The sequence below is a fragment of the Salmo salar genome, chromosome ssa26, assembly GCF_905237065.1.
Source record: "Salmo salar chromosome ssa26, Ssal_v3.1, whole genome shotgun sequence".
NCBI classification, from domain to species: domain Eukaryota; kingdom Metazoa; phylum Chordata; class Actinopteri; order Salmoniformes; family Salmonidae; genus Salmo; species Salmo salar.
In genome coordinates, this window is record NC_059467.1 from 41791762 (window position 1) to 41817794 (window position 26033).

The 26033-nt window shown below is 42.8% G+C and overlaps 1 protein-coding gene across 1 annotated transcript in view; it reads right to left on the reverse strand.

Annotated features, from left to right (window-relative positions):
* Positions 1-26033, reverse strand: part of LOC106562707 (integrin alpha-11) — a 144682-nt gene that overhangs the window by 90273 nt on the left and 28376 nt on the right. Inside the window, exons 3-10 of the mRNA XM_045708429.1 lie at positions 9457-9566; positions 7103-7194; positions 6603-6717; positions 6308-6435; positions 5946-6094; positions 5520-5664; positions 2263-2428; positions 2069-2139 (exon numbers count right to left, since the gene is read on the reverse strand). Coding sequence (XP_045564385.1) covers positions 2069-2139; positions 2263-2428; positions 5520-5664; positions 5946-6094; positions 6308-6435; positions 6603-6717; positions 7103-7194; positions 9457-9566 — 976 coding nt within the window. The remainder of the gene's footprint in view (positions 1-2068; positions 2140-2262; positions 2429-5519; positions 5665-5945; positions 6095-6307; positions 6436-6602; positions 6718-7102; positions 7195-9456; positions 9567-26033) is intronic.

Below are 26033 nucleotides of genomic sequence, written 5' to 3' on the forward strand. Positions count from 1 at the left end.
ACAGGAAGACTGGTACATGGGGGACGATGGTGATGTCAACTACAGTAGAGAACAGGAAGACTGGTACATGGGGGAGGATGGTGATGTCAGCTACAGTAGAGAACAGGAAGACTGGTACATGGGGGAGGATGGTGATGTCAGCTACAGTAGACAACAGAAAGACTGGTACATGGGGGAGGATGGTGATGTCAGCTACAGTAGAGAACAGGAAGACTGGTACATGGGGGAGGATGGTGATGTCAGCTACAGTAGAGAACAGGAACACTGGTACATGGGGGAGGATGGTGATGTCAGTTACAGTAGAGAACAGGAAGACTGGTACATGGGGAGGATGGTGATGTCGGCTACAGTAGAGAACAGGAAGACTGGTACATGGGGGAGGCTGGTGATGTCAGCTACAGTAGAGAACAGGAAGACTGGTACATGGGGGAGGATGGTGATGTCAGCTACAGTAGAGAACAGGAAGACTGGTACATGGGGGAGAATGGTGATGTCAGCTACAGTTGAAAACAGTAGAAAACAGGAAGACTGGTACATGGGGGAGGATGGTGATGTCAGCTACAGTAGAGAACAGGAAGACTGGTACATGGGGGAGGATGGTGATGTCAGCTACAGTAGAGAACAGGAAGACTGGTACATGGGGGAGGATGGTGATGTCAGCTACAGTAGAGAACAGGAAGACTGGTACATGGGGGAGGATGGTGATGTCAGCTACAGTAGAGAACAGGAAGACTGGTACATGGGGGAGAATGGTGATGTCAGCTACAGTAGAAAACAGTAGAAAACAGGAAGACTGGTACATGGGGGACGATGGTGATGTCAACTACAGTAGAGAACAGGAAGACTGGTACATGGGGGAGGATGGTGATGTCAGCTACAGTAGAGAACAGGAAGACTGGTACATGGGGGAGGATGGTGATGTCAGCTACAGTAGAGAACAGCAAGACTGGTACATGGGGGAGGATGGTGATGTCAGCTACAGTAGAGAACAGGAAGACTGGTACATGGGGAGGATGGTGATGTCAGCTACAGTAGAGAACAGGAAGACTGGTACATGGGGGAGGATGGTGATGTCAGCTACAGTAGAAAACAGGAAGACTGGTACTTGGGGGAGGATGGTGATGTCAGCTACAGTAGAGAACAGGAAGACTGGTACATGGGGGAGGGTGGTGATGTCAGCTACAGTAGAGAACAGGAAGACTGGTATTGGGGGAGGATGGTGATGTCAGCTACAGTAGAGAACAGGAAGACTGGTACATGGGGGAGGATGGGGATGTCAGCTACAGTAGAGAACAGGAAGACTGGTACATGGGGGAGGATGGTGATGTCAGCTACAGTAGAGAACAGGAAGACTGGTACATGGGGGAGGATGGTGATGAAGCTACAGTAGAGAACAGGAAGACTGGTACATGGGGGAGGATGGTGATGTCAGCTACAGTAGAGAACAGGAAGACTGGTACATGGGGGAGGATGGTGATGTCAGCTACAGTAGAGAACAGGAAGACTGGTACATGCGGGAGGATGGTGATGAAGCTACAGTAGAAAACAAGAGTTGGACAGAGACTTGCGGATACCTCTCCAGCTGTGTCAAGCCCAAAGCCAACACACCGCCCCTCTCAGGTCTGAATGCAACCAAAACTTCCAGAAAAACACCCCAACATCTTTTAAGGGGCGGCAGGTAGCCTAGTGGTTAGAGCGTTGGACAAGTAAGCGAAAGGTTGCAAGATTGATTCCCCGAGTTGTAAAAATCTGTCGTTCTGCCCCTAGTTACATAAAGGTAAAATAAAAACTCTCTGGTGAGATGTTCTTTCAGCCTTCCCTGCTACGATTTGACCCCCTGGGGACTTCAGAGTGTCTTATTCCCACCTCTGGAAGGTCAGAGTGGCACAATGACTGTCGTCAGTGAGGGGCTCCTTAATCAGAATGACCTCAGCATCACAGCATGCCCCCCAGGAACCTGGAGAGTGAGGGATGGGATGGGATGGGGGGGTGGAAACCTGTCAGGAGTAGGAGAAAGCGCTGTGCGTGTGTGTGTGGGGGGTATACCGGCAGCAGTGGTGAGACTCACCTCCACGAAGTGTGAAGAGAAGCCAGCCTGGGACATCTGGAGCCCAAAGGCCGTCCCGTTTTTACTGGTCCCTGTAGAGGAAGACCAGGTGAGTTCAGCAGGAGGAATTATTTTCTTTGAGTACAGGTTAAGGAAATGAGTTGGGTCTAGTTTGTGCTTTACAGATGGTTGTTTTACAGAGTTACATGGAATACCTTCCAAACTGAAGATCCTATCCCCGAGCGCGTCCACAATGTCCTTCAAGGCAGACTCATCAGTCACCTTGAAGAAGTGCTTGTCATCGGGGTCACTGGCGATATACTTGATTTCATTCAGGAATGCCTCTGGGTTGATTCCACGCCGGTTGTAGTAGCCAAGCACCTGGTGACAATCAGGCAGAGACATCAATCACCAGACTTTGCTGTAGATTGCCCTACTATAGAGCCATCTCACTTATGAACTGTGACTCAACAATCCTGTTGCCCACACACACCAAAAGGGAAACTAGCACACTTTAGATAGACTTAGAAGTTAAACCAGAGAAGGGTGGTTCCAACTTCCAATCCTTTGGTGGACCGTGTCCCTGTTGCCTGCTGTCACAAATTCCAGCTGTCAGCAACCAAATGAACTCAGCACCTCCCTTCTCTTCTTAGATGCCCATGGCCTGGTTTGACTGAGCCCCTCACCTCATCATCTATGGGCTGAATAAGCTCAGGAGAACCCCATGCCAAAGCGGTGTCAACCAAAGTGTTCTGTGGGCTTGAAAGATCATTCACACCTTCAACCACTTGGCTGGCTGTGTATATACGTTTTGAGAGGGCACTAAACCGTTTAGGCTCTGTATAATACCCTGACTACACCGCTCACGTTGGGTGCACAAGCGTTGCAAAATAAATGTATAAATCTATGTTATTCAATTATTGCTCCCACACTGCTCACGTGCGCCAACGAGCATCTGCGTTGTCAAGGGCTAAAATAGAAGTCCTTTCTATTTCTGACGCAGATCGCGCTGCAAGTCCTGCCTCTCCCATCTCCTCATTGGTTTATAGAAGCAGGTACCCACGTGCCATCTCCTCATTGGTTATACCCACGTGGGTGACTGATAAGAGAATTATCTAATAAAGGTAAATGAATCAATAAACCATGATGAATTATTAGTCATACAGCATGGTTAATGAATAATCAATGTAATGATCAATGTAGGGATAGATTGGTCTGATTAGTTCCGGAAAGTCCAGGAACCACTGGAGAGGGAAAGAAATGTGTGTATGCAATTAGTATAGAGAGATAGAGAACCAGATGGTCAAGCGAGTAAAACCTCAGAGAGTTCCTAACCTTGAAGGAAAGGAACAGGCTGAGCCAGAAGGTGATAAACAGTGTGAGAAGTTTATGGGGGTTGCAGGTCACCAACGGATTGTGTGTAAATGCATGTCCGTAAGTAAGCAAGAACTATATAATGACTGTTTTGTTATCCTGACGCCAGAACGTTCTCATGAATAAAGCTACAGAAACCGTTTGCAGAAAGCTGAGTCCTTGCCTAATTATTTTAACCCATTGTCTTACAAACCTTGGGCATTAGTCAAGGCTATTTGATTATTGATTATTATCATCAAAATATTAAATTCCTTCAACAGTGACTGAAAGACGAACAAGGTCAGTGGCGGTAATGCCAATCGCAATATAAAGTCCAGAGAAGAAAAAGCCTGGAAGGAGGAGAGATGACTAGAAACGATTCAGTTGACTGTTTTATGTGTGGATTAATTGTCGGAGTAGAGGACCTTGTGCATTTCAGGTAAAATAACAACTCAATGTTTATATCCCAGGACAAATTAGCTAGCAACAGCAAGTTAGCTAAATAGGACAAATTATCTAGCAAGTGCAAGCTAGCTAGCTAAATTGCCATAAAGGTTTAATGCTTTTCGACCTGTCCCCAAATTAATGTAATTGTCTCAGAGTTTGTTTTGATATTTTAACCTGCGTGTCGTGATCGCGTTTGGTGTGGGGGGACAAAATAAATGTATGCACGATGGCGCACTATGGCGCACGCGCACAGCCGGTTTGGGTTCTGTGTAAACCTCTGTACTCTTTGGAGCACTGGTGAAGCTCACATCACATCCCAATGTGCGATGAAAGTGTACATGTCCCAAACCAGAAAAAATGAACATTGTACTACAGTAACTGTAGCCACCTTGTCATTATGGAGGCTTGAAGCAGTATTATGGTAGTTAGCAAAAGAGAGTAGAAGCAGCAGCTGACTATCTGTAAATACATGTAATAACTGTAGCTAGTCTACTTTCTATCGGTCAGTTAAACAGTACTACTTAAAGCCACGACTACATGGAACTCTGTTCCACATCAAGTAACTCATACAAGCAGTAAAATAGAATTTAAAAATACACCTTATGGAACATCGGGGACTGTGAAGCAACACAAACACAGGCACAGACACATGGATACACACACACGATAACATACGCACTGTACACACAGGTACACAGATTTTGTGTTGTAGATATGTGGTAGTAGAGTAGGGGCCTGAGGACACACACTTAATGTATTGTGAAATCTGTTGTTAATGTATTGTAATGTTTTTTAAATTGTTTAACTGCCTTCATTTTGCTTGACCCCAGGTAGAGTAGCTGCTTCCTTGGCAGCAGCTAATGGGGATCCATAATAAATAACAAAATACAAATGTTAGCTAGCTAGTTAAATGTGGGGTGGAAAAATGCACTTATTGTCAGTTAGCTAATTAGTTACAGGTCCTTCTCTATTTACTAGCTACCGGAACATTGCTTCATGCCTCCAAAAATGACCAGCTGTTTCCAGTTATGCTCACATTTAGTGGTTTATGACATTTTGATAACTTTTGGACATTAGAGCAACGGCAGTGGAAAAACTTAAACAAGGGAGAGAGGACAAGAAGGAGACAGAGACGGTGACTCACAGCGATGATGTAGCAGGAGAGAGGACAGGAAGGAGAAAGAGAGGGTGACTCATGGCGATGGTGTAGCAGGAGAGAGGACAGGAAGGAGAGAGAGAGGGTGACTCATGGCGATGGTGTAGCAGGAGAGAGGACAGGAAGGAGAGAGAGAGGGTGACTCACAGTGATGGTGTAGCAGGAGAGAGGGCAGGAAGGAGACAGAGACGGTGACTCAGTGATGGTGTAGCAGGAGAGAGGACAGGAAGGAGACAGAGACGGTGACTCACAGTGATGGTGTAGCAGGAGAGAGGACAGGAAGGAGACAGAGACGGTGACTCACAGCGATGATGTAGCAGGAGAGAGGACAGGAAGGAGAAAGAGAGGGTGACTCATAGCGATGGTGTAGCAGGAGAGAGGACAGGAAGGAGAGAGAGAGGGTGACTCACAGTGATGGTGTAGCAGGAGAGAGGACAGGAAGGAGACAGAGACGGTGACTCACAGTGATGGTGTAGCAGGAGAGAGGACAGGAAGGAGACAGAGAGGGTGACTCACAGCGATGGCATATCGGGTGATGCCATCCTTCTCGCTGTCCTCGATGGCCTGTTGAAGGTCAGGGCTGTCATGTGACTCCCCGTCAGTGATCACAATCATCACCTTCTTGGCGCCTCGTCGGGCTCCTCGCTTGAATGCTTCTGAGCTGTGGCATGTGATTTATTAAATTCATATTTGAAAGGTTCAAAGTTTATAGCCAAAAAGTGGGATTTGAGTAATAACCCAGAATAAGGTAACAAATACAGTATTTCAAGTTTTTTTAATAGTCTTCTATTACTATTACCTAGTGTCATTTACAATAATTTACTGTATGTCATTATAGTTGTATTTGTTGTGAGATACAATAGATTGACAACTTTCAATACTATACTGATTCAATATTAGGGATATTGCTGATGTAGTTTCATATCAGTTAGGGAGTCTTACCGAGCAACGTTGATGCCGAGTGCCGTGTTGGTTTCCTCTCCGCCTCTCTGGTGGATGTTGCTTGCTCTCTTCACCACCTCCTCCACTGACTTGTAGTCATCCAGATGGAACTCATGCACCACCTTCTCCCCATACTGCACCACTCCAACCTGAACAATATCACGCACATACATTATAACAGGGCTGTTTAACGCCAGGTCTGGAGGGACAAATCACATCTGGTTTTCATTCTACTAATCAGCAACTTAGACTCAGACAACATCATCCTTTGGCACTCCAGACCTAGAGTTGAACCATGAAAACTGGGGCATAACAGGCAATCCAACCAGGTTAGCCAGAGCGACACATTTCCCATAACTCACCTGTATCTGGCCTGGTCCAATGTAGAACTTCTGTAGAATGTTGATAAGAAAGGCTTGCACCTCCGTCCAGGGGTAGATGGAGTTGGAACCATCCAGAACGATCACTATATCCATGTAGGTCTCACACCCTAGCAGAGAAAGACACACAATAATGTCTGAACTGCACCATCGATGCAACCTGTACGGATGAGCAATGGGAAACAGTCTAATGCATTACAATCAATAATGACTTATACTTATGGAAGAAGATCCATAAAACATTTCCAAACAGGAAAGGGGCGTGCTCTGTATTTACTCTGGAAGGCTGGAGCTATGGTTTTGGAGAATTTGAAGCTGGCGTTGACTCGAGAGCATATCCCAGTGCTGTAGTATGAGCTGCCACACTCATAGGACCATAGGGGTCCACAGACCTGTACAACACACAAGGAAACACATTCAGCACAGCAAGCACCCTTGAGACATGCACCGTGTACCATGGGCCTACACTGGATGAAAAGGTCATCAGAAAAACTCATTTTGGTTCCTGTGCCACCACAGGAGGTTGGTGGCATCTTAATTGAGGAGGACGGGCTCATGGTAATGGCTGGAGCGGAATAGGTGGAATGGTATCGCATACATCAAACCCATGGTTTAATGCCATTCCATTTGCTCCGTTCCAGCCATTATTATGAGCCGCTCCTCTCAGCAGCCTCCACTGTTCTTCACATACCCCTGAAACTGACCACCAAGTTAGTCTCTGTGGAAACCACACATAATGACACCATACTTTTGATAGACTGTGTGTTTATCACTAACCACAAAGCTATTGTCTTTGGGGTTGGTTGTCAGCGTCATCCCCAGCCTCATCTTGTCTTTTCGCTCGGCGACATTGGTCAGAGATATCCTTCCTTGAGGAACAAAAAAAGACAGTGTCAAAGAAATAACAATGTTTATTCTAACAGCTTGATGTTTCTATAGCTTTTGAAGACTTTTGCGTATATTTTTCACTTATGCTATGTACCTGCGGGCAAGTCGCTTCACAAGCTTCTGCAAACCCACTGACTATACATGGCAGTAAGAAGGTGATACTAGATGATACTAGATCTCCCAACTAAAGGACAAACACCTGTCCTTTGAGGCAGTGTCCAGAGCATTTTACTGCAGTGGGCTAAATCAGGGTAACAGAGTGATTATTGGTAGTCTTAAACAAATCTAGTCTGAAACAAAAGTAGACACCTCACACACATGGTTATGGGCTTAAAAGAAGACATCTGTACCATGTCAGATATAGAGCTGAAATGTCTTTGCGTCCCAATATGACACTTTATATACATCACAGAAGACTGAAATATAACAAAACACCGGATTTTCAGCAGGTTTTTTTAAATAATGTTTATTAATTATGAAATTATGAAAAATATTAACAACATTAGAGGGCGATTTGATAATTTGACTGCAGGAAAGGAGTGTCATGACGTTGGCCTCTCCCTTTTGCACACAATCCACCCTGTGTGTAAAGGGTAGAAAAACTCTAAAATTCCAGGAAAGTCTCTGGCCACATGGCCCATAGAGAGACAAAGGAAATTCTTCCAACTCATAGAATTGAAGAATCCAGCTACGAACTGATCTGCTGGTACCATTTTGTGATACTCAGAAGAGACAATATAGCCATATTACCATAAAACTGTTTATATAATAGACTCAGTTTAAGACTTGCCTCATATGGGTGTATGGAATGTATTGATAAGGATAAAGCTTTTGTAAGACATTGAGATGCTATGTACTGATGTAATGTGATAGAATTGTATTTCTGTAACCAAATCTAACTCAGTCATAGGCACGCCCCAGCGACATATACAGGACCAGGCGTCATCTGACCAGCCTGTTCGATGGGCACTATAAAACACTCCCTGATTTACATTTCCTCAGACCAGGCCCCCAACCCATTGCGAGAAGTGGGCCAATAGGTTGACCATCCAAGTATTCTACTGAAAGTGAACCATACCACGTGGTTAACTTTTAGACTGTTGATACCGACAGAATAAGAACAAGTCTTTGATATTAATTATTAGTCTGCAGCTAAGTAAATTATATCATCGAACGCGAAGACCAACGAAACCACCATTCTATGATGACATTAATGAATGTCGCTCTGAAAGATCCATTCTAACCGAGAGAGAGAGACTCTCCAACAGAACCGAACTCTCCAACAAAGAACGACGACACACTGAGCGTAAATATATATATTGATTGCAATTGTTCCCGAATGAGTGAGCCTTCAATTGCCAATTGTTAATATTAATGAACTCTGTGTAAACTTCTCAGCTGACCGTTTATGACCCATTGTCTAACAGACCAGCCATGCTTGTTAGCCAGTAGGGCACATTACTATACCAATCCTTTGTGACGATAATTACTGTTTGTATGTTTTTCTGTTAATTACTTAGTGTAGTAAATAAATGATTTTAAGACAATTGATGTATGGATGATTTTAGTAAAGACTGGGTTCGTGCAGATACAACAATTTACGACGTTTGGAATGAGACTGGACTAGAGGTAAAATACACCATTGAAACTAGAAGATAATCGGCCTATACTATAATAGAATATAATATTATAGTACAGGAAAGTTATATTAGGAAAATTATAGCTTTGTAATCTGAATATTCTCCTTGGTGCCCCGATCTCCTAGTTAATTACAATTAAACGATTAATCAGTTTAATCGCGTGATAATAATTACAGGGAGCTAATTGATAAACATATCTTCAGTTTAATGGTAACCCAAAGACACGACAGGAGCTTCTGGGAACTAGGTTCGTTAAAGTTGTCAAGCCAGGCACAGCAGTGTCTACACCATACAATATCTGCCAGCTAGTTCATACATCTTGCTGTGCCTCTCTGTACAACACAGTACAGATAGGTCTCATCTAAGGAAACGTGTGGACGTGTGGCGTGATGCCTAGGAGGATACAGACGTGGAAATGTACATAAACTGTTAAAGGTGAAATGAACAGCACGCTCCCCAGATTCCACTCTCACACAACCTATGAACACACATATAAGGCACATACACATGCACACACTCTAACGGCTACAACACACACACATCCGTCTCATGGGGCACAGTAGGCACATGTCAAGCCTGTGAGAGTTGATAGTTATACTGTACCTAGGTTGAGTTTGGAGCAGCTGCCATTGGACCGTTTGCCCAATGGGCATTTGTACACATCCCCTGTCTGGTGGTGACCATTGGTTTCATATGGAGCTCCCACCAATAACCTGTGAAACATAAAACAAGACAGTCGAAATCCCAAAAACTGAATTGCATATTATAATTGTTTTGTATTAATAGTATTAGTTGTGACGTTGTAAAAACATAGTGATAACATTGAAGGCACTTCTCCTAATGATGTTTCATCTGATAAGAAATAATGGTGTGAAAGAGATGGCATTTAAACTCTGCTACACCGATTTAACTGACTGGAATGTCTTCGCTAGCTCAACAAACACACACCCAGTGAGTATCAGAGCAGGTATTTGAAACACTTGTGATCTTCCTTGTTTGTGACTGGCTGTGTTCCTGTGGGAGCATGCTGACTTCTCCTCTGACCCCAGACTGACACGCACATAAACACACTGGCCTATAAACACTGGATCCACTCCACATTGATCCTGGGAAGATTCTCTCTCTCTCTCTCTCTCTCTCTCTCTCTCTCTCTCTCTCTCTCTCTCTCTCTCTCTCTCTCACACACACACACACACACACACACACACACACACACACACACACACACACACACACACACACACACACACACACACACACACAGAGATAGAGAAAGAGAAGGCAAGAGGTAGATTGAGAAAGAAAGGAGAGCGGGAAATTGTCATACCGGCTAGACGGATACACACGTGAGACTGAATGACTTCCTTGGGGCTAAATACTACCCACATGTTCTCTGACCATGGGTCACCATGAGTTCTCCTTGGCTGAAACACAAGCAGGCTCAGAGTTCTTTGGTCATGACGTAGAGCTCAGGAGAAGATAGTTTGTCACTCGACTTTGGGGTTGGACGTCAGTGTCAGGTCAGGATGATCTTGTAAATGTCGTAGATGTCAGTGAAGGCTTTCGATGACTAAATGTGGTGGAGCATTTAAAACACTCTGTGTTTACGTCAGGGCTGGGTGGACAGATAAAAGCCTCCTGAAGTATCTGAGATAGAAGGGCTCTTTGTATTCTTGGGTAGGAACAAGAGACTGTTGCCAAGACGTTTATGTGACAGGATGAAAACAGAAAACTCAGATGGGCTTTCTTGATTATCTCTTGACGTTTCACCTTGTAACACATTGTCTTGGTACATGAAGTTCTTATAGGTGATGACAAACTTCACCTGATACTCCTCATACATAAACACAGATCTCCTCAAAGTTTAGCATATCTTTAGATCAGACACCAACATATGATTACCATCATGCAATATATTGTTATATTGTTTTACAAGAGCTTCTAAAAGTAACCTAAGCTGTCAACACAAGAAACATATGTAGCCCAAGACAAATCAAATCAAAATCAAATCAATTTGTGCTTGCCACATACGCCGAATACAACTGTTGTAGACCTTACAGTGAAATGCTTATTTACAAGCCCCTAACCAACAATGCAGTTTTAAGAAAATACCTACAAAAAAGTAACAAATTAAAGTAACAAACAATAGAGCATGCTCTCGATGGTGCAGCTGTAGAACCTTTTGAGGATCTGAGGACCCATGCCAAATCTTTTCAGCCTCCTGAGGGGGAATACGTTTTGTCGTGCCCTCTTCACGACTGTCTTGGTGTGCTTGGACCATGTTAGGACGCCAAGGAACTTGAAGCTCTCAACCTGCTCTACTACAGCCCCGTAGATGAGAATGGGGGCGTGCTCGGTCCTCCTTTTTCTGTAGTCCACAATAATCTCCTTTGTCTTGATCACGTTGAGGGAGAGGTTTTTGTCCTTGCACCACACGGTCAGATCTCTGACCTCCTCCCTATAGGCTGTCTCATCGTTGTCGGTGATCAGGCCTACCACTGTTGTGTCATCTGCAAACTTAATAATGCTGTTGGAGTTGTGGCTGGCCGTGCAGTCATGAGTGAACAGGGAGGACAGGAAGGGACTGAGCACACATCCTTAAGGGGCCCCCGTGTTGAGGATCAGCATGGCGGATGTGTTGTTACCTACCCTTACCACCTGGGCTACAAAGGATAGTGGCATGAAAAGGAGCAATTCACTCACCAGGTCAGAGGTGTCCCAAAGGGAAGGGACTACATTTACATTTAACATTTACATGTTAGTCATTTAACAGGCGCTCTTATCCAATTAGGGTTAAGAGCCTTGCTCAAGGGGCACATCGGTAGATTTGACCCGCTAGGCTACTTGCCAACACTTGACACTTTACTGCCTGGAGTTATGGGTCAACCACATAAACCTCTGTAGTTTTAAAACATGTCTCCATCACATTGTTCCTATGAGGTAACGTTTTAGTGGTGTGGTATACATAATGGTGGTATAATGGTTACCTAAACAAAACATGACACTTGACATCAACATCCTTGGTCATCTAAAACTACTATGATAGGTTTCTTGAGATTATGACATCATACAATATTCAAGTAGTAAACTGGTGTTACGTTCCCCAGTTTCTGTTATGGGTTATATGTGTTTGAATGTGTGTATTTCAGGAAATGTCTTCCTGAAGTCCGAAGCAGCTGATTGGTTGGCCCCATTTCAGATTGGTGTTCTGACCCCGCCCTCTCGTCAGGAGACACAGCTGTCTGCAATTAGCGACTCCTTCTGTAGCTTGAAAAGCCAGTGTTCCTTTGTCAGGAAGTGAGAGCTTCTTGGATGTCCTGTGTTGGTTGTTGAGACAGTTTTGGTGAAAGTATTTTGTAGCTGCTACTTCTAAGGTATGTGTGTGCCAGTAGGACTGTGTTTTTGATTATTGAACTTGTTCACTTTAAGTTTGTATTATTCTGTTTCATTTGTTCCCAGGGGGGAGGGGAAGGCACCTCACCTCACCTTGGGAGTGCTTAGGCAAGAGGCCTGCGGGCATACATATACCCGTGTTAAGGAACTAAATTCCTAGTAAACGGTAATATTCTCTGCCTTTCATCCTTACTCGCACCTACAATCACATACCTCTTACACTCCACGGGGAGTTGAGTGTAGCAGGGTGTTGCGTTCCCTCCAAGAGGTGTGCGTAACACTGGTATCATAAGTGCAGGTCATGTCAACTGAAACAGAAGCTTTGTATGTCATTGAATGTTTGAATAAGGTACCTTACGAGCACTGACTTTTCTGATAGCTACTTTATTGAGGAAAAATGTATACTGAACAAAAAATATAAACACTACATGTAAAGTGTTGGACTCATGAGCTGAAAAAAAAAGATCCCAGAAATGTTCCATATGCACAAAGTTAATTTCTCTCAAGTTTTGTACACAAATTTGTTTACATCCCTCTTAGTGAGTGTTTCTCCTTTGCCAAGATAATCTATCCACCTGACAGGTGTGGCATATCAAGAAGTTAAACAGCATGATCATTACATAAGTGCAACTTGTGCTGGGGACAATAAAAGGCTGCTCTAAAATGTGCAGTTTTGTCATAACGCCACAGATGTCTCAAGTTGAGGGAGCATGCAATTTGAATGTTGACTGCAGGAATGTCCACCAGAGCTGTTACAAGTGAATTGCATGTTAATTTCTCTACTACAAGCCACCTCCAGTGTCATTTTAGACAAGTTGTCAGTACGTCCAACCGGCCTCACAACCATGCCAGCCCAGGCCCTCCACATCCTGCTTCTTCACCTGTGGGATCGTCTGTGACCAGCCACCTGGACAGCTGATGAAAATTAGTATTTCTGTAATAAAGCCATTTTATTGTGGGGAAAAACTTGTTTTGATTGGCTGGGCCTGGCTCCCCAATGGGTGGGCCTATACCCTCCCTGCCCCACCCATGGCACCGCTCCTACCCAGTCCTGTGAAATCCATAGATTAGGGACTAATGAATTTATTTCAATTGACTGATTTCCATATATGAGCTGTAACTCAGTAAAGTTGTTGCTTGTTGTTTTTGTTCAGTATACTTACTCTGACTGAGGTATGTAGTTTTCCCACCTTGCTATCATATGATGAATGCACTAACTGTAAGATGCTCTAGATACGTCATTTAGCAGATGCTCTTAATGTAGCATGTAGGAAATGTCAAGAAATATGACTCAAAACTAAAAGATTGCTCAGCTTCCTTCAAAAACTATCAAATTTCCCAAGTGGATTTATTTATATTGAAGACAGAGAGATATAAATATATGTGCAACAATTCAGATCGTAGCCAAGAGTGAAGCTGTTAACTGGGCTGCACATGCAGTCTATGGCAGCCAGGCTGAGACACACACTAGTGACGAAGGGACTGTGTCTGGGATCAACTGTCCAAGTCTCACAGACTCTGGAAATGATTTTCACCTCTGGAGCTCCAGCAGTGCTCATATTTTCACAGCTATGAATATGATTATTGCTGAGGTTACTGCTGTCCTCTGGCACAGTGTGATACTGTAGACTGGGAGAGTTCAGGCTGGGACATGGCTACCTTCAGAGAAATGAAACCCATTGTTTCCTTTTGATTTGAAAGTCTCCTTTAACTCCCAGTCAGTCTCATGAAGAGCTGTTAAAACAATCATCGCTGAACATTCATTAAGGTCAGCCATGTAGCATCATTGTGGATAAGGTAATGCTGGTATAAACAAAATAACCTGACCCTAAATGGACGCCCGGACGTATTCTCTCAGTTATTGAGCCCCGCTCAATAACAGCATCCACCCCTAGCACGTGCTCCAGCAGGTATATTTCACTGGTCACCCCCAAAGCCAATTCCTCCTTTGGCCGCTTTTCCTTTCAGTTCTCTGCTGCCAATGACTGGAATCACAGAAGCTGGAGACTCATATATCCCTCACTAACTTTAAGCACCAGCTGTCAGAGCAGCTCACAGATCACTGCACCTGTACATAACCCATCTGTAAATAGCCCATCCAACTACCTCATCTCCATACTGTTATTTATTTATTTATTTTTGCTCCTTTGCACCCCAGTATCTCTACTTGCACATTCATCTTCTGCACATCTATCACTCTAGTGTTTAATTGCTAAATTGTAATTATTTAACCACTATGGCCTATTTATTGCCTTACCTCCCTAATCTTACCTCATTTGCACACACTGTATATAGACTTTTCTACTGTGTTATTGACTACTTTTGTTTATTCCATGTGTAACTCTGTTGTTTGTGTCACACTGCTTTGCTTTATCTTGGCCAGGCCGCAGTTGTAAATGAGAACTTGTTCTCAACTAGCCTACCTTGTTAAATAAAGGTGAAATAAATCAAATAAATAAATTGAGGAATGCAGGATTTGGGGTTTGTGGAAGCGCCATACCAAATCCGAAGCATGAATGCGCTAATGTCTTTCAAATTTGGTGGAGGAAGGAGAGGTATTTATGCTATGAAACCATACCTCTGCCCTTAACATGAGACTCTGTGCAACTTCAATGACATTGCTCTCTCATCACATTCCATGTGTGTACGAAGACAACATCAGAACGGTTTTGGCCCAAATTTGCCAATCCCCAAAGTACTCAGCAACTTGCTCTGTCAAGTCATTACATAACCTAATAACTCTGCGGTAAGATTAACATCTTTCAACCAAGACGTACAGACCAACTTTAAGCAAAGAGGACATAAGATTCGTAGGTTTCCTGGAACCAGATTAAGCATAGTCCTGGACTAAAAAGCTTCCTCAACGTAGAATATTGCAGAAGGTCCATAGCGTTCACACAATGCGGGTGTCAAAAACTATACAGTATACTCATGCTTGTTAAGCCTTTAGCTTCGTCCTTCAGCTTCAACAGCATCAGGTTCAACTTTCAATGAAAGCTGAAGGTTCAGATAACAGGCAACAGTATTTCAACTGAACCGCTGAGGATTGGCTGTGAATTGGCTGAAGAACGGCTGAGGAGCGCCTGAGAAAAAGCTGAAGAACTTCTTAGACTCCCTGTGTCTCCAAGTGTTGCGTGACTCGTGACCACGCCAAGGTGAAATGTCAAGTCTCAGCTGGAGCGACCCGGTGCCATGGCAGGAAAACAAACAGAAAGAAGAGACAGTGGGAGGTATGGAGGTGTGGAGGAGAAACCAGTACGTGTGCCCATTTATCCCCACAGCGCTCTCACATGGGGCTACTCTTCAAACAGTCCTGGACGGACACGTCGGACAAACAGGCATTCTTGAAATGGCAACCCCATGTTAACAGTGTATTTTAACTAGATATTGCATTATGGAGAGTCATTATAAGCTTTCAGCTACATTATTTTCCAAATCATGTGATTTGCAACATGATGGTTTGCCCTCAAGGACTTTCAATTTGGGGGAGCATTCAAAGGAATTTAAATTGTAACAATTACTGACATTGCCCATAAGCCTCTGTGCCAAATACCATAGCTCTGTCGACTTTTTCCCGTCTTACAAAGAGCTGTCTGATTTTCTTGAAAGCTCAGCTTGGTATTTGGATAGGAACAACATCACAGTCTCACTCAGCTTGAAAATGACTATAAACGAGCGTTTTATGACGCAGAAAGTTCAGATTGCCTTCCTGAGGACTAACAGTAGAAAATAGCCCTACCTGACCTCTACAGTATATGTCAATAGACTGGCTTGAGCAAGAACCCATCTTGGGACAATGTAATAAAGTGTCTGTGGAACAATGGGTTTTCTGTGGAGTTTCTGTGGAAAAAAGCTTTACTTCTTACAGTATCTTGGGAATCTTCATAGCACATCTGCTGACTTCAGGGTTTCTTCAGTCTACTGTTTCTTGAGAAGGTGATATAACACGGAGGATATTTTACAATATCAACTCTTTCTAACCAAGTCCAAGCAGTTGCTTATCATCAACAGATAGTTTGTTGATAGTGTGACCATCTGTGGAGTATCTATATGGGACTATCCACATAAAGTGGGACCGTCTCTTTCCACAAGTCTTTTTAACCTTACAGTGAACGGACACTAAAGTGTTGAGGCATCCTTCAAATGTCAATTGACAGGTGCTGTCCTTGTTTGCCAAACAGACAGACACACAGACAGACAGACATAGACAGCCAGCCAGCCAGCCAGACACATAGACAGACACACAGACAATGTACACAGTGACACCTATAAGAACAGTGAAAGTCTCACCTCTTAGGTCACCCACGGTGCCACAGCATTCCACAAAAGTGTCATGACATTGGTGAACACACACGGTTCTCTAACGGGGAGCTGTCTGCTACATCAAAGACACATGTCAACATTGAAAAAACTCAACTTCAGTACCCCTTTTCAAACCTTCACTACCTGCTGAATTCCTGGCATCACAGACTCATTCATCACTCCTTGAAAAAAGGCCAAGACTACGACCCGTGACATTTGCACAATACGAGCTGTGTTAACTGAGGGTCTGCTTCCCACATCACAGGGATGCTACTGCGTTCAGGTTTCAGCTGATTGATATCTGGGGCAGTGGTCCGGGTGCTGGGGTTCTGCTTCCCACATCACAGGCATGCTACTGCGTTCAGGTTTCAGCTGATTGATATCTGGGGCAGTGGTCCGGGTGCTGGGTTTCTGCTTCCCACATCACAGGCATGCTACTGCGTTCAGGTTTCAGCTGATTGATATCTGGGGCAGTGGTCCAGGTGCTGGGGTTCTGCTTCCCACATCACAGGGATGCTACTGCGTTCAGGTTTCAGCTGATTGATATCTGGGGCAGTGGTCCGGGTGCTGGGGTTCTGCTTCCCACATCACAGGGATGCTACTGCGTTCAGGTTTCAGGTGATTGATATCTAGGGCAGTGGTCCAGGTGCTGGGGTTCTGCTTCCCACACCACAGGCATGCTACTGCATTCAGGTTTCAGGTGATTGATATCTGGGGCAGTGGTCCAGGTGCTGGGGTTCTGCTTCCCACACCACAGGCATGCTACTGCGTTCAGGTTTCAGGTGATTGATATATGGGGCAGTGGTCCAGGTGCTGGGGGTCTGCTTCCCACATCACAGGCATGCTACTGCGTTCAGGTTTCAGGTGATTGATATCTGGGGCAGTGGTCCAGGTGCTGGGGTTCTGCTTCCCACATCACAGGCATGCTACTGCGTTCAGGTTTCAGGTGATTGATATCTGGGGCAGTGGTCCAGGTGCTGGGGTTCTGCTTCCCACACCACAGGCATGCTACTGCGTTCAGGTTTCAGGTGATTGATATCTGGGGCAGTGGTCCAGGTGCTGGGGGTCTTGGACTAAACACAGGCCAGCTTACCCACTGCCTAGTGACCAGAGAGTGAATTCCTGAGTGGCATGCATCTCTGATAAGTCTACCCAACACTAACCATCCAGTTGATGTGTACCCAACACTAACCATCTAGTGGATGTCTACCCAACACTATCCATCTAGTGGATGTCTACCCAACACTATCCATCTAGTGGATCTCTACCCAACACTATCCATCTAGTGGATGTCTACCCAACACTATCCATCTAGTGGATGTCTACCCAATACTATCCATCATCTAGTGGAGGTCTACACAACACTATATATCTAGTGGACGTCTACCCAACAATATCTATCTACTGGATGTCTACCCAACACTATCCATCTAGTGGATGTCTACCCAATACTATCCATCTACTGGATGTCTACCCAACACTATCCATCTACTGGATGTCTACCCAACACTATCCATCATCTAGTGGAGGTCTACCCAACACTATCCATCTAGTGGATGTCTACCCAACACTATCCATCTTCTAGTGGAGGTCTACACAACACTATATATCTAGTGGACGTCTACCCAACAATATCTATCTACTGGATGTCTACCCAACACTATCCATCTAGTGGATGTCTACCCAACACTATCCATCTACTGGATGTCTACCCAACACTATCCATCTACTGGATGTCTACCCAACACTATCCATCTACTGGATGTCTACCCAACACTATCCATCTAGTGGAGGTCTACCCAACACTATATATCTAGTGGACGTCTACCCAACAATATCTATCTACTGGATGTCAACCCAACACTATTTATCTAGTGGAGGTCTACCCAACACTATCCATCTAGTGGATGTCTACCCAACACTATCCATCTAGTGGAGGTCTACCCAACACTATCCATCTAGTGGAAGTCTACCCAACACTATCCATCTAGTGGAGGTCTACCCAACACTATCCATCTAGTGGACGTCTACCCAACACTATCCATCTAGTGGCTGTCTACCCAACACTATCCATCTACTGGATGTCTACCCAACACTATCCATCTAGTGGACGTCTACCCAACAATATCTATCTACTGGATGTCTACCCAACATTATCCATCTAGTGGAGGTCTACCCAACACTATATATCTAGTGGACGTCTACCCAACAATATCTATCTACTGGATGTCTACCCAACACTATTTATCTAGTGGATGTCTACCCAACACTATCCATCTGGTGGAGGTCTACCCAACACTATCCATCTAGTGGAGGTCTACCCAACACTATCCATCTAGTGGAGGTCTACCCAACACTATATATCTAGTGGACGTCTACCCAACACTATCCATCTAGTGGACGTCTACCCAACACTATCCATCTAGTGGAGGTCTACCCAACACTATCCATCTAGTGGAGGTCTACCCAACACTATATATCCAGTGGACGTCTACCCAACACTATCCATCTAGTGAAGGTCTTCCCAGTGGTGTGAAGTACTTAAATAAAAATACTTTAAAGCACTACTTAAGTAGTTTTGGGAGTAGCTGTACTTTACTATTTATATTTTTGGCAACTTTTACTTTTACTTCACTGCATTCATAAAGAAAATAATGTACTTTCTACTCCATACATTTTCCCTGACACCCAAAAGTACTCTAGTGGACGTCAACCCAACACTATATAATCTAGTGGACGTCAACCCAACACTATATAATCTAGTGGACGTCAACCCAACACTATATAGTCTAGTGGATGTCAACCCAACACTATATAATCTAGTGGACATCAACCCAACACTATATAGTCTAGTGGACATCAACCCAACACTATATAATCTAGTGGACGTCAACCCAACACTATATAATCTAGTGGACGTCAACCCAACACTATATAGTCTAGTGGACGTCAACCCAACACTATATAGTCTAGTGGACGTCAACCCAACACTATATAGTCTAGTGGACGTCAACCCAACACTATATAATCCAGTGGACGTCAACCCAACACTATATAATCTAGTGGTCGTTACTGAAACCAAGAGTGATTGCCAACCACCATGAAGAAGAAGAAGAAGAAAAACAATTGGATACAATGTTACAATCCTTTAAAAAGATGACTATATTAAATCATCAAGCACTGTATGTTGCAAATGTTGCACTGAGGTCAGTGTCTCACATAAGGTAACAGCTGTGTCTCTAACGGTGTGTAGTTATGTAGGACAATCATTGTAGAAGTTTGTAGACATCCAGTGTTAGCTAGTCATATTTGTGTCTCATGGGCTAGCAAATACAAAGAACAGTGACAGCAAACGTTTCCTCAAGATACATGTGAAATTACTCAAATCAAACCTAAGCAATGCTGCCACTATTTTATTGATTAACTATGCTGGCAACAGTTATGAGGTTCAATTCTGGTCCGTCACCCTGGCTGACACACTAAGATGACGTGAAAGCAGTCTTCAGGGTCCTGAAGACTGAACAGATGGAAGAATTCTGTCTTTCGCCTCACGATGAAGCAGGGAGAAGCTCACACACTCCCTTCATATCCTTGGACTCCTTTGCTACACAACCCACAGCTGACTAGTGTCGTGTCTTTGGCTATGCCGGATTAAGTGATATGACATGCTAACTTATAAAATGATTTCTCTGTAATTAATATTACCTGATTAAGCTAATCATGTAAATGTAATTAACTAGAAAGTCGGGGCACCACGGAAGAATGTTTATAGAGCCGTTATCTTCCGAATAAACTCTTAAAATACTTTGTAATATTTTACATCGATAGCAGTCAATATTAACCCTTGTATTATTTTCAGTCTCATAATGAAAGTTGTAAATTCTTGGTTATCTTCACGAACCCTGGCTAAGAAGTTGAATCAGCAATACAAAATTGGGTTTAATTATTTATTTACTAAATACCTAACTAATCACACAGAATTACAAATACACGGAATACAATGATGTCATACAGAAAACGTCCCGGTAGACGGAACAGATATGACGGCTGGTTACACAAAGGAAAGGGGGTTGGGCTTGAATGAAAGAGCGGGAAGATTTAGGAACAGAGAAACAGCAGCTATGCTATCGTAAATACATTATCTTATGCATTCTAAATTACCGCCCATTTGGAAAAGGAAAATGCAATAAATATTTACTCTGAGCTGCGCTTCGGTAGGTTGGTCATAGATGCTGGCCGGGTTGGCCAACAGATCTCCCTGTTTTCGGAAGAATGTCAATGGTGGTCCATTGGATACGTGGTGGTATCTTCGTCTGGTTGTTAGACTGGATCCGTCGTCCGTCCTTTCCTAACCCACGTTAGCAGCGGCCGCTGCTAACTCAACGGCTAGGAAGTAGCACTTCTGTAGTGAATAAGCTCAAAGTTCATACCAGTTCATACCAGAGCTCACGCCGAGGTTGGCTTAGTTCTGTACTTGACATGTGTGTCCTTCTAACGTAGAGGCTGCAGACCTCCCATACTGGAACAACGTGGTTATCTTTTCGTCAAAGGATTATATAGTGGAGAGGGGGAGGGAGGTGTTTCATCGTTTATAACCGCTGTCTCTTCACAGGGTTGGGCCACTGATCGAGCAGGGCACTTTCCTTATGAAAACCCAATTCTCTCGTTTGGAAGCTAAAATTACATTTCATCTCCTAACAAACATTTTCAATATCAAACATTTCAATTGCATAACAATTCCATGTGACTCTGATAACTAGAGGGTGGATACTTTCCCAGGTACAGTTTATGTCGTCCTGTCATCAATCATAATGTCTCAGATGACAACTGAAATGAAATCCATACTCATTACGTTATCAAGCATATTTCCAACTGGTTTTATTACCAAAATATGGTTCCTTTTCCCCATTTGTTTGATGTTCTCAGACTCTCTATATTTAACACAGGCTATTCACGTCCTTCAGTAGATTCAGAGAGGGGAAGAGAGAAAGGTATTTATGGGGGGGGGTCATAAACCTTACCCACAGGCCAACGTCATGACACTAGCTAGTGTTGCCAACTTCCCTCCAACCATCACCATTAAAACACTCCCCCGCTATGCTCCGGAAATCAGTAACTGACTGGGTCGGCTGTGGGCCGGCCTGGGCGCTGCTACCGGGCCCTAAGGGCTCAGACGCACCAATAGCATTTGCTGGCCGACAGTTCTTAGCACCTCTGAAGGTAATTTGTAAACAGAGTGCTCACAAATTTTACATGTAGAATCCCGTGACAAATTTAGCAGTTAGATTTCTACAGCAGATGGTACCTAAAACAGCATGCTGAACGATCAGACGAACATTAGAGACACATTTGGTGTGATGTGTGCGAGCCTTAAGAGAGTCTCTATAGTAGGGAAGTGGGTCATAGTGGTTAGAGTTTGTTATTACAGTGTTATTCAGCATGTATCAATGTGTTATTACAGTGTAATCCAGCCTTTATTAATGTGTTATTACACTGTAATCCAGCCTTTATTAATGTGTTATTACACTGTAATCCAGCCTTTATTAATGTGTTATTACAGTGTTTGCCAGCCTTTATTAACCGTGTTATTACAGTGTTATCCAGCCTTTATTAACCGTGTTATTACAGTGTTATCCAGCCTTTATTAACATGTTATTACAGTGTAATTCAGCCTTTATTAACATTATTACAGTGTAATTCAGCCTTTATTAACATGTTATTACAGTGTAATCCAGCCTTTATTAACCGTGTAATTAGTGTTAGCCAGTCTTTATTAATGTTATTACAGTGTAATCCAGCCTTAATTAACGTGTTATTACAGTGTTATCCAGCCTTTATTAATGTGTTATTACAGTGTAATCCAGCCTTAATTAACGTGTTATTACAGTGTAATCCAGCCTTAATTAACGTGTTATTACAGTGTAAATCCAGCCTTAATTAACGTGTTATTACAGTGTAATCCAGCCTTAATTAACGTGTTATTACAGTGTAATCCAGCCTTAATTAACGTGTTATTACAGTGTAATCCAGCCTTTATTAACGTGTTATTACAGTGTAATCCAGCCTTAATTAACGTGTTATTACAGTGTAATCCAGCCTTAATTAACGTGTTATTACAGTGTAATCCAGCCTTAACGTGTTATTAGAGTGTTATCCAGCCTTAATTAACGTGTTATTAGAGTGTTATCCAGCCTTAATTAACGTGTTATTACAGTGTTATCCAGCCTTTATTAACGTGTTATTACAGTGTAATCCAGCCTTTATTAATGTGTTATTACAGTGTTATCCAGCCTTTATTAATGTGTTATTACAGTGTAATCCAGCCTTTATTAATGTGTTATTACAGTGTAATCCAGCCTTTATTAACCGTGTTATTACAGTGTAATCCAGCCTTTATTAACCGTGTTATTACAGTGTAATCCAGCCTTTATTAACCGTGTTATTACAGTGTAATCCAGCCTTTATTAACCGTGTAATTACAGTGTAATCCAGCCTTTATTAACGTGTAATTACAGTGTAATCCAGCCTTTATTAATGTGTTATTACAGTGTTATCCAGCCTTTATTAACATGTTACTACAGTGTTATCCAGCCTTAATTAACGTGTTATTACAGTGTTATCCAGCCTTAATTAACGTGTTATTACAGTGTAATCCAGCCTTAATTAACATGTTATTACAGTGTAATCCAGCCTTTATTAACGTGTTATTACAGTGTAATCCAGCCTTAATTAACGTGTTATTACAGTGTTATCCAGTCTTAATTAACGTGTTATTACAGTGTAATCCAGCCTTTATTAACGTGTTAGTACAGTGTAATCCAGCCTTAATTAACGTGTTAGTACAGTGTAATCCAGCCTTAATTAACGTGTTATTACAGTGTAATCCAGCCTTTATTAACGTGTTATTACAGTGTAATCCAGCCTTAATTAACGTGTTATTACAGTGTAATCCAGCCTTAATTAACGTGTTATTACAGTGTAATCCAGCCTTAACGTGTTATTACAGTGTTATCCAGCCTTAATTAACGTGTTATTCGTGTTATCCAGCCTTTATTAACATGTTATTACAGTGTTATCCAACCTTTATTAACATGTTATTACAGTGTAATTGAGCCTTAATTAACGTGTTATTACAGTGTAATCCAGCCTTAACGTGTTATTACAGTGTTATCCAGCCTTAATTAACGTGTTATTCGTGTTATCCAGCCTTTATTAACATGTTATTACAGTGTTATCCAACCTTTATTAACGTGGAACTAATGTGTAGTTACTGTGGAACAATCGCTGATGTTTTAGCGTAGCCCCCGAGCGAAGGATAAACCATGTCGTTTCTAGATAATCCCAACAAAAGTTTCCTCAGTTTAACAAAAAGTCATTTTGAATATAGTTTCACAGCATTACACTTGTAATGGACTTGCATTGGAATATGAAATGCTGTAAACCCTGGAAGGACTTCCATGAATCCCATTCCAAACTGTATTATTCCTGGAGCCATGTTGTTTATAAAGAACACAGCCAAAGTTGTTGTGCCTCATTCCAAAATGTCTGTGTTTATCTGTCTCAGCGCACAGTTACCTCAGACGTGTGAGTCCTCTCTTGAGAGCCATATTCCTCACATGTCAACCTCATGAGACCTTTTTCTATGGGACAAGTAGGCATGGTAGACTGAGCAGCGTTCTACGCCATAAATACACTGGATTTTCAGTGTTTCTGTGGGTTTTGTGCCTGACAGTGTCCCAAGCATAAGGCTAAGTTAGCATGTCGATCATGTCGACTAAGAATGTGTACTTCATATTGTGATGCTTGTCTGACATGGTTGGCCTGCCATTTCATTCTCTATCAGAGCATCTGATTAAAGTCCAATCCAGTGAAACATACGCTCTACTATACTGAGCTTGTCAACTGCAATCGCTCTTCTTCATCTTGTAGCTGCAACTAGCACCATGGTAACATGCACTGCTCCCGCTCCTGTCTCGTTTCAGCGCAGACACACACACACACACACACACACACACACACACACACACACACACACACACACACACACACACACGGCAAGAGAGCATGGGTGAGTTGTCATGCAGAGACATAAAATACCATATCCATCTCACCATGGGGCTGTATACACACTGGTGTCACTGTATTGAGAAATCTGTACTCAGTGATGTCACATGATCCTTATTGCAAATAATGTCTGTCCTTTTCACTTTTGCAAAGTTAGGCTTTTAAAAAGCTTTTTGGATTCTACAATCATACATAATACTGTATCAAATATTGTGTGCAGGTAAACTGCACACAATATATACACACAAATATAGATAAATAAAGATTTAACCAACAACAGTCCTGTAAAATTAATACTGGAAATGAACATGTTCTGTATTTAAACAAGGGGAATGTGTTAGACAAGGGCAATGTATTTAAACAAGGGGAATGTGTTAGACAAGGGGAATGTGTTAGACAAGGGGAATGTATTTAAACAAGGGGAATGTGTTAGACAAGGGGAATGTGTTAGACAAGGGGAATGTATTTAAACAAGGGGGATGTGTTAGACAAGGGGAATGTGTTAGACAAGGGGAATGTATTTAAACAAGGGGGATGTGTTAGACAAGGGGAATGTGTTTGACAAGGGGAATGTGTTAGACAAGGGGAATGTATTTAAACAAGGGGGATGTGTTAGACAAGGGGAATGTATTTAAACAAGGGGGATGTGTTAGAGAAGGGGAATGTATTTAAACAAGGGGAATGTGTTAGACAAGGGGAATGTATTTAAACAAGGGGAATGTGTTAGACAAGGGGAATGTATTTAAACAAGGGGGATGTGTTAGACAAGGGGAATGTATTAGACAAGGGGAATGTATTTAAACAAGGGGGATGTGTTAGAGAAGGGGAATGTATTTAAACAAGGGGAATGTGTTAGACAAGGGGAATGTATTTAAACAAGGGGAATGTGTTAGACAAGGGGAATGTGTTAGACAATGGGAATGTGTTAGACAAGGGGAATGTATTTAAACAAGGGGAATGTGTTTGACAAGGGGAATGTGTTTGACAAGGGGGATGTGTTAGACAAGGGGAATGTGTTAGACAAGGGGAATGTATTTAAACAAGGGGAATGTGTTAGACAAGGGGAATGTATTTAAACAAGGGGAATGTGTTAGACAAGGGGAATGTATTTAAACAAGGGGAATGTGTTAGACAAGGGGAATGTGTTAGACAAGGGGAATGTGTTAGACAAGGGGAATGTATTTAAACAAGGGGGATGTGTTAGACAAGGGGAATGTATTTAAACAAGGGGGATGTGTTAGACAAGGGGAATGTATTTAAACACGGGGAATGTGTTAGACAAGGGGAATGTGTTAGACAAGGGGAATGTGTTAGACAAGGGGAATGTATTTAAACAAGGGGGATGTGTTAGACAAGGGGAATGTGTTAGACAAGGGGAATGTATTTAAACAAGGGGAATGTATTTAAACAATGGGGATGTG